Source organism: Larus michahellis, chromosome 16, assembly GCF_964199755.1.
Source record: "Larus michahellis chromosome 16, bLarMic1.1, whole genome shotgun sequence".
Taxonomy (NCBI): domain Eukaryota; kingdom Metazoa; phylum Chordata; class Aves; order Charadriiformes; family Laridae; genus Larus; species Larus michahellis.
Window position 1 is genome coordinate 6,540,832 of NC_133911.1, and position 9,639 is coordinate 6,550,470.

At 46.4% G+C, this 9,639-nt stretch overlaps 2 protein-coding genes across 2 annotated transcripts in view; one reads left to right on the forward strand and one right to left on the reverse strand.

The window, feature by feature from the left end:
• CLCN6 (chloride voltage-gated channel 6) overlaps nucleotides 1-2,033 on the forward strand; it is a 73,797-nt gene extending 71,764 nt beyond the window's left edge. Inside the window, exons 28-29 of the transcript XR_012583974.1 lie at nucleotides 42-174; nucleotides 1,494-2,033. The gene's annotated coding sequence lies outside the window, so the exon portion shown is untranslated. The remainder of the gene's footprint in view (nucleotides 1-41; nucleotides 175-1,493) is intronic.
• A 336-nt stretch (nucleotides 2,034-2,369) lies between these two features.
• On the reverse strand, nucleotides 2,370-7,597 carry KIAA2013 (KIAA2013 ortholog). Its single transcript, XM_074560729.1, has 3 exons — nucleotides 6,477-7,597; nucleotides 4,877-5,730; nucleotides 2,370-3,360 (listed from the first exon to the last, which is right to left on the reverse strand). Exons 1-3 carry the CDS (start codon nucleotides 7,462-7,464, stop codon nucleotides 3,328-3,330), a joined length of 1,875 nt encoding a protein of 624 aa, XP_074416830.1. The 5' UTR covers nucleotides 7,465-7,597; the 3' UTR covers nucleotides 2,370-3,327.
• Nucleotides 7,598-9,639: the final 2,042 nt, after the last annotated feature.

The window sequence follows — 9,639 nt, forward strand, 5'->3', positions numbered from 1 at the left end:
ACCACTTTGTACTGACTGAAACCCCGTATCTTCTTTTCTAGCTCAAGTTGCGTGTGTTTTAGCATGCCATGCTTCTTCAATAAAACAGGCTGTAATCACTTTGAAGTGGAAGATGTTTCAAGCAATACCAAGGACCAGCCGGCCGTGATGATGGAGAAACACTGGTGTAGCGCGGTGAGCCAGACTTCATTTCTTTCCTGTTTCCCTTCAATTGTTAGATCAGTAGCACATCCCTGGAAGAGAACAGGGTTCCTGTAGCATTGCAAATGAGCATTTTTACACCCCAAATCAGCATACTGACCCGTGGCATAATGCAGTGTGAGCTTGTTAATGACAAAGAGTAAACCATTTTCACCAATAGGACCAAACAGGCAAGAGCAGGGATTTACACCACTACGGAGCTGCTGCCACAAAAGAAAGCGTCCTAATTCATTACTGGACATTTGAAATCAATGACTTGATACCAATACTTACCCTTGTGTCTCTTTTTTCCTTTTTTTCTTCTACTACTGGAATTTTCCATCCTCTGTCACGTTTCCATCCACTTACCCTTCACCTGAAAAACTGTTACTGGTTATTTAAAAACAAAACATCTCTATCCCATAAGCCAGGTCACACACAGGGAGCAAACTTACTAGAATGGAAACAAATACCATAATGCCAGTTTTGTAACCAGAGTTGCGTTGAACATAAAGACCAAACTAGAGGTTTCAGAAAAGCTGAAATAAATCCGTTGTTTACTGTCAGTATTAACATGCAGCAAACCCTGATTTTCATAGCTTCCATTCAGCAGTAGGTACTGATTTGGATGAAAGATGCCTGGAGCACACATGTGGAATGCAGAAATATATAATGCTTTGCTGTTTTGTCTGCTCCTCAAGAATGTATTATCCTGCCCAAACAATAGCACTTGGGAAAGCTGCATTTTGAATTTCAAATGGAATCAACCAAACTCTGTTCTGGCATCTTGTATTTATTATCTGACAAAAGCATAAATTGGGATTAACTGAGTGCAGAATTGAGATTCTAAAAATTTTTTTCATTAATTAGTTGGCTCTCTTCTTAATGCCTGAATTTGCAAGATAAACAACATACTATGCTTTTCAGTTTAACCATGCCACTATCGTTTTCGCTGAATACTAACTAAAAATTAAATATAAATTTTGGATGTTCAATTACTCTTCCAAATTTCCTGGTTTATGACTGTGCTTGTAAATGTGGAATTATTGTTTAGGTTTTTTAAGCATTTTTGCAATCATTTCACAATTAACCTTCTATCTTACACACTGTAAATAGAGAAACCCTATTCTTTCTTTTTCCCTTTCTTTGTAAAGGAATTCTGATACAGTTCTTTTATTATATGGAGGGAAGGCTCATAAGAATAATATTTTTAATGTAAAAACCCTCTCAAAGCTTTTTTTGATGTTGGTTTGGTTTGGGATTTTTTGTTCCACTCCTGCTGTATGTAAGGGGTGCTTATCCATCTTTTCCAGGTCTAGTCTAAATAGGCTGAAGTATCTTTCTTGGACTCAGCGGGCATCATACTGTTGGCAGTTCTGCAAGTGAACATCAAAAGCCTCAGCCTCCAGCTGGTACCACGGTGGCTTGGAAACAGCTCCCCAGAAGCTCTTATCAGCTTCACGCCAGATGTTTCACAGAAACTAAGCAGCTCATGGGCCTTCAGTAAGAAAGAGCAGGAACTTCTGGTATGTTCTGTTAAAGTGTAATAGCTAATATCTCTTTAATACACAATGTACTTAGTGTACAATTTATAATGTACTCTGTTTCGCTATCTTTAGCCTGTTCCCTTGTAGGGTAGTAACTATGCTAGACCAATTAGTAAGTGGAATAGCCCGCAGGTAAGTAACAGACACTGAAATCTGCTTTTCTGAGGGAGGTTTTTCATCTGGAACTAGACAGTAACCTATTTAAAAATTCAAAGTTAAATCCTGCCCCACCTTTTCATTGGGAACGCCAAATGTTGCAAATTCATTACTTGCTGGATGGCCATTAAATCTGCTACTTTATTGTTCCCTGGGTTCGTTTCTGTGTGTTTGCAAAACTAAAGCTTGCCCTACATGCTTCAAGAGAGAACAAGGTTACACAGAGTCAGGGAAACGGAGATTAGCACCACCCTGTGTGTTTCAGTCTCTTATTGTGCCTTCCAAGTTGCCTGTTCCCAGTTTAGACCCCTTTATGTATTATTTTCCACTGTATTTCCTTTTAGTCCAAGCACTTTTGCGCTGGATGAAATACTGGCCAGAGATGTAACATAAGGCTCTGCCTGTTTTAACTGGGTGGGGAGCAAGGGGAGGAGAGAACACTCACAGGGAAAAAAAGAAAAATAAAAAACAACCACGCTTTAGTAATCAGATTAGACTGAAAGATATTTATTTAGAAACAATAGCTTTGGTATTTTAAAACCAAACAACCTTTAAATCACTAGAAAGTGGGATGTCTCCCCCCACAGCCAAAACAAATCAATGCACAAAGTCTCAGTATGTTTACAACAGGAAACCTGCAGATCAGCATTTCCAACTGTAAATCCAGAAAACAATTTCATGAAATTGGTTTTGCACTCTACAATCATAAAGGCTGAAAAACCTGTTACCAGCACTTAGATAGCTACAGTTCAATTGACTGACTTTTTACTGAAGTGGAGCCAAAATTATTAACATCCTCCCCCTCCCCCCAAGCAATAAATTAAAAAATGTATACCAGAAAGGAAGTTACACTAAAGTTTTCTAGTTAAGTTAACTCTCCGAAGGGAATCATCACTCTTTATTCTCCTTTAAAATTAAAAAACAAATCAAAATATCAAAGGACGTGGTAGATCTTCAAGTATTTTCACCAAATGGATTATTCTTAGGGAACTGAACAGTTTACAAGGAAAAAAAGAAACATCTGTTACACAAGCTTCTGGGATAAACTCTTGTATAACCACACCTTCCAAGTCTCGGATTGCTCTCTCAACAAGGCACAAAAGGATTGTTGCTTTCAAAAGGTCCTTGTTCTCAGCTGCAAAATAGTCAGATGTCTTGTGCAAATGGAGGCTGAAAGCAGGACTAAGTTCACTTGGACACTGGGATGTTCCCATTCAATTAATGAAACGGGGTGTTATTTCAACACCATTCATCTTGCTGACTGCTTACTGCTACTGCCTTCTACTTCATCCCTGTTTCTAGAATCAACTTCTGCACCATCTCCATTGTAAGTAGGTCCAATTAAGATGAGGCAACAGACTTGTTTGCTGTACACTGCAAGGCTTTTTGCAGTGTCAGGAAGGAAGAGGTGTTACTCAGCCCTGGCGTGTGGCTGTGAAGCTTCTCAGCATTTCAGAGCAGTGTCAGGGACAGTTACCTGTAGTAATGGTTAACAAATTCTGTAAAAGGCAGAAGGCAAGTCTTGTATATGACAAAGGCAACCAGATAGACAGCAGTGAAAAAAAAAGACAATTTTATAATTTCAAGACACGTTTCAGGATGCATGTCAGGGCGCAGCTGTGTACACAATAATTGAAATTACTTCCAGACCGCTTCCTCCTTTTGCACTAAGGTTCTGATCATGACCATAGGCTTATAACTGCAGTTGTCTTTGATATACAGATCTGTTCTACCTGTTCCTAGGTTAGTCTGTCTAGCCACAAGCACCTTCCACTCTCAGTCTTTCAAGGGATGACAGGTATCCAGACCTGCCTGGGATCAGGCCTGATCCCCAGTGCTGAACTTTACAAAGCCAGTGAGCTGAGAGGAAAATTGCCAACTCGCTTTAAACCCCCCTTCTGTACTGACTGTCAAGTGTAGTCCAGTACCTTCTGTCCAGCCTTAGCTATCCAAAATTGAATTTGCTTTTATAATTTGGAAAAACGGGGCAATCTAAAGCTAGAATTTTTCCTCTGACAGCTCTATTTAATTATGTCCTTTTTGATTTCCTTTTTTTTTTTTCGTTTAAACACAAGTTACATTTAACTCTGTTCAACCCTAAGGACGGATGCCTCTGAACAACATGGCCAGCTCACACAGCAAATCCAGTCTTGTCTTTCATTTCCACTCTGTATCAACACGCAACCAGAAAGTACCAGTACTAAGAGCAGAAATCACCATCTATTGTCTATTCTGTGCTAAGTTTTTACAAACAACTAAGTTTTCTAAGGCAATGCAAAACAAGAATTTCAAATCCTCTACACCGAAGTGAGATGCAGTAGAGCTTGAAGTCAGAACCTCCAACTCACAGTAAAAAGCACTCAGTACTTTTCTTAACACAGCTATGTATTTGGTCTGAATGGGAGAAACACTAACTCAGCACTTTCCCAAAATGATAGTGGTCAGCGTGGTTTGATGGAGGACTGCAATGTCTATAAATCTATAAACATTTACCAGTAGTCCCAACAAGTCAGCGTCTTGACCTAAGAACACAAGCGTGCATTTGTATGACACCTCACACGTTCACACCAGGCGCACAAGTGTGCACGTCTCCCACACAGTAGTAAAGACAAGTATAGCAGCTCTCACAAGCATTCCAGTACTGCGTAACAAGACTGCATCTCATTACACAGCTGCAACTGTTGGCTTAAAAACAAGCAACGTCCTACACCAATGTGTGGAAAAAGGACAGAAAAGCTGTGCCTGCCTTGATCTGCAGCCTTAAAAATGTTTAAGAAGGACAGATGATGGCTTTATCTCTTTTAATGTTTGTGAGCCCTACCACTCCAATCCCTGCCCTAATCCCACTTCTTGCAAGAAGAGGTCACAGATCACTTGCTGCAAGAGAGACTGAAAATCCTCACAGTCCAAGACAGACCCTCCCTAGGCACAGCTGACAGAAAACTGGGTTGACAACACTCAGTGGAGAGCAGCCAAAAGCAGCAGCCTTATACCTTACTCCTGAAGAGCGGCTTGGCTCCTGGCCCGCAATATTCATTGTAGATGAGTTTGAACAGAAACAAGTGAAACAATGTGATTAAGGAGGCCACGCTGAACCAGAAGAGGAAGGGTAAGCCTGGGTATTGTTTGGCCATGTGCTCCTCATGAGCCAGAATAGCTTTTAGATGGAGTGTGTGTCTCAGGTCCTGCAAGTGGATCAAATCTGTCGATATATAAAGCAGTGGTGTGATGGGCTGAGTCACCATGACGGGGAACGTATGACCTCGTGCCTCTGAGGTGAGCTCCACAGGCTCATTCATACAGCCTGCCTCACACGCATATAGTCTAACTGGCTTGTCTTGGAATTTCACAGACACGTGCAAGAAGGGCTTTCCTTCAGCATCCAGCAGAACCGCTAGATTAATCAAGTCCTTATTGTAATGGATCCCACGTAAGGAATAGCTGTTATGAAGTACATCAGGGTCAGCCTGAAACTGAAGATGGTTTTCTGTGAACTGCAGACCCCCAAAACTAAGCACCATTCCCTGCATGAGTCCATGGACTCCAGCTGCCACAAGACCCTTGCATCCCCGTTTCTGGAGAGTTAGCTTCCACAGGTCTGAGAGTTGCAAGATCTGGGCGACACTGGTCAGCTTTGCTGGCCACAGGTTCTCTGCATGCATGGTTGCGTGGCCACTGAAGCAGTGGTCAGCATAGTTCAAGCTGGCTTCCATTTTTTCTCTGTCCTCACCACTGATGAGTGGATCTAGCAGAGGAGCTGGCATGGTTGACAGCACATAGTAGAGGGTCATGTTCACAGTCTCACTGGATGGTGTATGCAAATCTGTGATCTTTCTCATCTCAACCCCTGTAATAAAAGAGAACAACCAAGAGTCAGAAGATCACACATGAATATGACATTAACTAGGAGAAAAAGAAGATCAAATGTGCATGTTATCGTTCAATACACAGACGTTCTTTATAACATCGGAGCACCCTTTGCCTAGGAAACACTTAAGTGAAATGTTTCCTTGTGTTTTCTTAGATGCGCTCTTTCTGCTACTTCAGAGTTTGAAAGCCAAGCTCCCACTAAAGGCAAAGCTAGTTTGATATACAGACGCCTTATGGTGACAGGAGCTGTCGCCATGACTCTGCAAGAATGATCTGTCAAAGGAACATCTATCTTTTTATTGGCTATAAAAAAGCAAGTTCTACATTACTTGGGCAGCTACTCTTATGCAAGGCCACGAAAATCTTATTTAAGAAAAAGCATCCTTGCAGGACAGTCCTTAACTTCCCATGAAGAAATCTGTCCTTTATATTGTCTGTCACTAGAGATTAACTCTATTTCCAACTTAGAGCTGACACACTGGGCAAATCAGTGGAGTTCCTGAAGACAGGAAAGCCAGCACATCCAGAGTTATGAATAGAAATATTCTTCTATCATTTCCTTTATGCAGTAAGAAATATTCCACTCTTATAAAGTACAGTGGGTTCCAAACCAGGAACGCTGTTTTATTATCCCACAACATGGCCTTTGGCGTCTGAGAGGAACTGGAGCCTTCTGCTGCCCTCTAAAGCAACCCTTAGGAAGCTAAGCATCCCTTTCCTTACCTGAAATGAACAGGTCTGACCACGTCTGTTGGTGCTCATGGAGAAGATCTTCCACCCCCATCTGCATCACCTCCAGCATCTCTTTCTTGGCCGACTCCCTCAGCTTGCTGAAGGTCTCCTCCAGCCTGGAGACTTCGATGGGTTCTGAGGTGTACACCACGGAGAGCACAGTTTCATCGAAGTGGGATTTGGGTGCCACCTGCACCCGGCTCACGAGCTTCTTGGCAGCCACCACCATAAGCACCACCTTGGGGCTCCCAGCCAGCAGCAGGCGACCGGAGGAGAGCAGGAACTGCCGCTCCTCCACCTTCTCCAGGCTGGTGGCGAAGCGGCCACCCAGCGAGGGCGCGGAAGCTGGGGCCGAGGCCTCGAAGGCAGCCACCCGCTCAGTGGGGTTGGCGATGCGGATGCGCTGCAGGTAGAGATGCGGCCGGCTCCGGTGGGCCACCACCTCCTCCCGCACCGTCACGCAGTCCCCGGCGCCCGCCCCGGGCCCCGTCTGGACGCACCGCACCCGCCGCACGGCCCCGTCCCGCAGCGCCGCCAGCGCCGCCCGCGCCTCGCCGCGCCCGCCCAGCGCCCTCAGCCGCACCAGCGCCGGGTACTCGGTGGCGAGGGCCGGGCCGCCGCCGGATCCCGCCGCCGCCACCCAGAGCCGGCCGGCGGCCACGTCCAGCAGCAGGTACCCGTTACCCGCCAACGCCAGGCCCGGCCCCGGCGCGCCGCCGGCCCCCCCGGCCGCCGCCTCCTCCGGCAGCAGCAGCGCATCGCCGCGCTCGGTCTGCCCCCGCCAGGCGCCCGTGGCCGCCTGCAGGCAGAGGGCAGCGGCGCCGCGGGGTTCGGCCCCCCGCCCCGCGCCCCGCCGGGCCCGCACCGCCCCCAGGTACCAGTAGGCGACCAGCAGCAGCGCCAGCAGCAGCAGCAGTCGCCGCGCCCAGCTGCTGGAGAGCAGCCCCGGCAGCCCCTTCAGCCGCTGCTGCAGCCACATGGGCGGCGGCGGGGCGGCGCGGGAGTCCCGTCCCGGCCCTGCCCGGCCCCGATGCCGCCGCGGCGCAGCGACCCTCACGCCTCCATCGTCCCCCACCCGGAAGCGCCGCGCCGTGCGGCAGCCCCAGCGCGCTTTGCGGCGCTTTGCGACAGTCCCGCCACACCGCCCTCTGAGGAGGCGCTTGGCGGGGAGCCCCGGGCCGGCCCGCCACCGACACAGGCCACCCCCGGCTCCGGGCTCCTCCCCCGACTCCGGGCTCCTCCCCCGGCTCCGAGCGCCCCCTGGCTCCGGCTCTAGATGCCCCCCGGCTCCGGGCCCCGCCCCCGTAGCCGCGGGTGTCAGCCAGCAGCTCCAGCCTTATTCCAGCCCACGGCTGAGGTTTTGTCTCTCCCGGCCGGGTGACTGCGCCGATGGAAAAAATCTGGAGCGGGCCTGGAGGAGTTTTCCGTAATTCCGGTGGCAGTTTGCTCCTGTTATCACAGCAGAGTTTATGTGGGAAAGCGAGTTACATTCTATCAAACTTTGTTCCCCTGTGTAGTAAGTAGAGGAAGGAGCTTTATGAAGTGACGTGGATGTGCACATCAAGCCACAGAAAGCATTGGACTCCAGTGCAGCTCTCAAAAGACAGTAGCAAACTATACAGGAAACACTGTGAGTTAAAATGAAGTGTGAAATTCCAGACCACATAGAGCCAGTGAACCAGCTTAGCAAACGGGAGCAGACAAGGTGCTTTGTTAACTTCTTGCTGCAAATGAGCCGTTTGACTGCGGGGGGGGGGGGCACTGGAATTTGTAAAAACGGTGGGTGAGACCCTGTCCCTTGCACGTTGCAATGGGGCTGGTGTTTTATCAGAAGGTCTGGTGTGCTTTGAGGCTGCTTTAAAAACTGAGTTCTGATCCTTTCAGTTTTTAGGAAGTTGCTGCTTTGGAGCACGTGTTGCACGTACTCGTTGGAACATCTGCATTGGCAGCTGCCTCTATTTAAAAAGACAGGCAGCCGACTCCAGCCAGAGCACACAAAGCAGTACAAACATAGAAACAGGAAAAGAAATATGCTTGCTGGGTTGGCATAGCTGCAGAATGCAAACAGAGCTGTCAAATAGGGACAGTCTGAGTATGGCAGTATAAACAATGATGCATTCATGATTTCTAGTGTGCAAAACCCCCTTCATTTTAGAACAGAGAGATTTAACTTCATTAAAATGAAAACCTTGCAATTTTTAAAACTCTAGATTGAGTCACAGATCTTAGTCTAAGGTTTGAAGGTGAGGGGCTGTGTCTCCTGGCTTAAAGCGGCTTGAGGCTTAAAAGTGTCTTGAGGCTGATAAAGATTTATCAGGGACTTTGTCTGGGCCTGCAAAGTACTGAAGAAATCTCAAGTGAAAGTATGTTTCAATTTTTTGCTTCTTTTTTTCTATTTAGTGAAACTGGCAGCTTTGCAAAAGGAAGTTTCCTGAAATCACCATCTTAGGGAGAACTAGTATTTCCTTGGATTGTTGCCTGCAGCATGTCGTTTCAGCATGAGGACTATTCTGTTTGCCTGGTAATTATGAGGGAATTCCTGCTTTGGGGAGAGGGAATGGAAACAAAAGTGCTTTGAGCACACTCGAGAATATCCTCAGTGAATAAACAAATAACAGTGGTAGTTCTTTGGGAGGATGCTGTTATGAAGCATGGAGAATATTAGTTAGCTACAGTGTGGCCCTTCTAAAATGTGCTTAATTTTTTCTCCTTTAAGATAATACCTTGTTTTTCTTTTGAAAATCTGAATCCTGTAATATCTGTGATTTCTGTTAATTTAAAGAGGTAGCTTACTGACAGAAAACAGCAGACTTAGGCCTCAGAATTTTACACAGCCTTTTTTTTGTTTTTTAATTAAAACTGAACTCTGCAATGAGGGAGGCTTCTGTATTGTCCTAGTGCTTTTATGTATTTTTCCACCGTAGCCCCAATCCAGCTGAGCAATACATACTGCATTGAGGCATTGCATTTCTGTTTTATCTCAATGCACGTGCCACGCCGTGGCTTAGCACCCTTTGCTTTTCATGCCTCTGCTAAACTACCCAGTGTGGGTCCTTTCTCCCTGACACCTTACCTTCCTCTTGTGCTCCATGGGCCAAGCTCAGGTGTGGCTGAGGACTCAGTCCCTCTTTCAGTGATGGCTTCAATAGTATAC

Excerpts from the sequence above, each read along its gene's own strand:
- KIAA2013 (XM_074560729.1), bottom strand. The coding sequence starts at position 7,464 with ATGTGGCTGCAGCAGCGGCTGAAGGGGCTGCCGGGGCTGCTCTCCAGC. Across the intron at positions 5,731-6,476 it reads GTCAGACCTGTTCATTTCAG|GGGTTGAGATGAGAAAGATC; the intron begins GTAAGGAAAGGG and ends CTTTTATTACAG. Across the intron at positions 3,361-4,876 it reads AGCCGCTCTTCAGGAGTAAG|GTAACTGTCCCTGACACTGC; the intron begins GTATAAGGCTGC and ends CCATTACTACAG.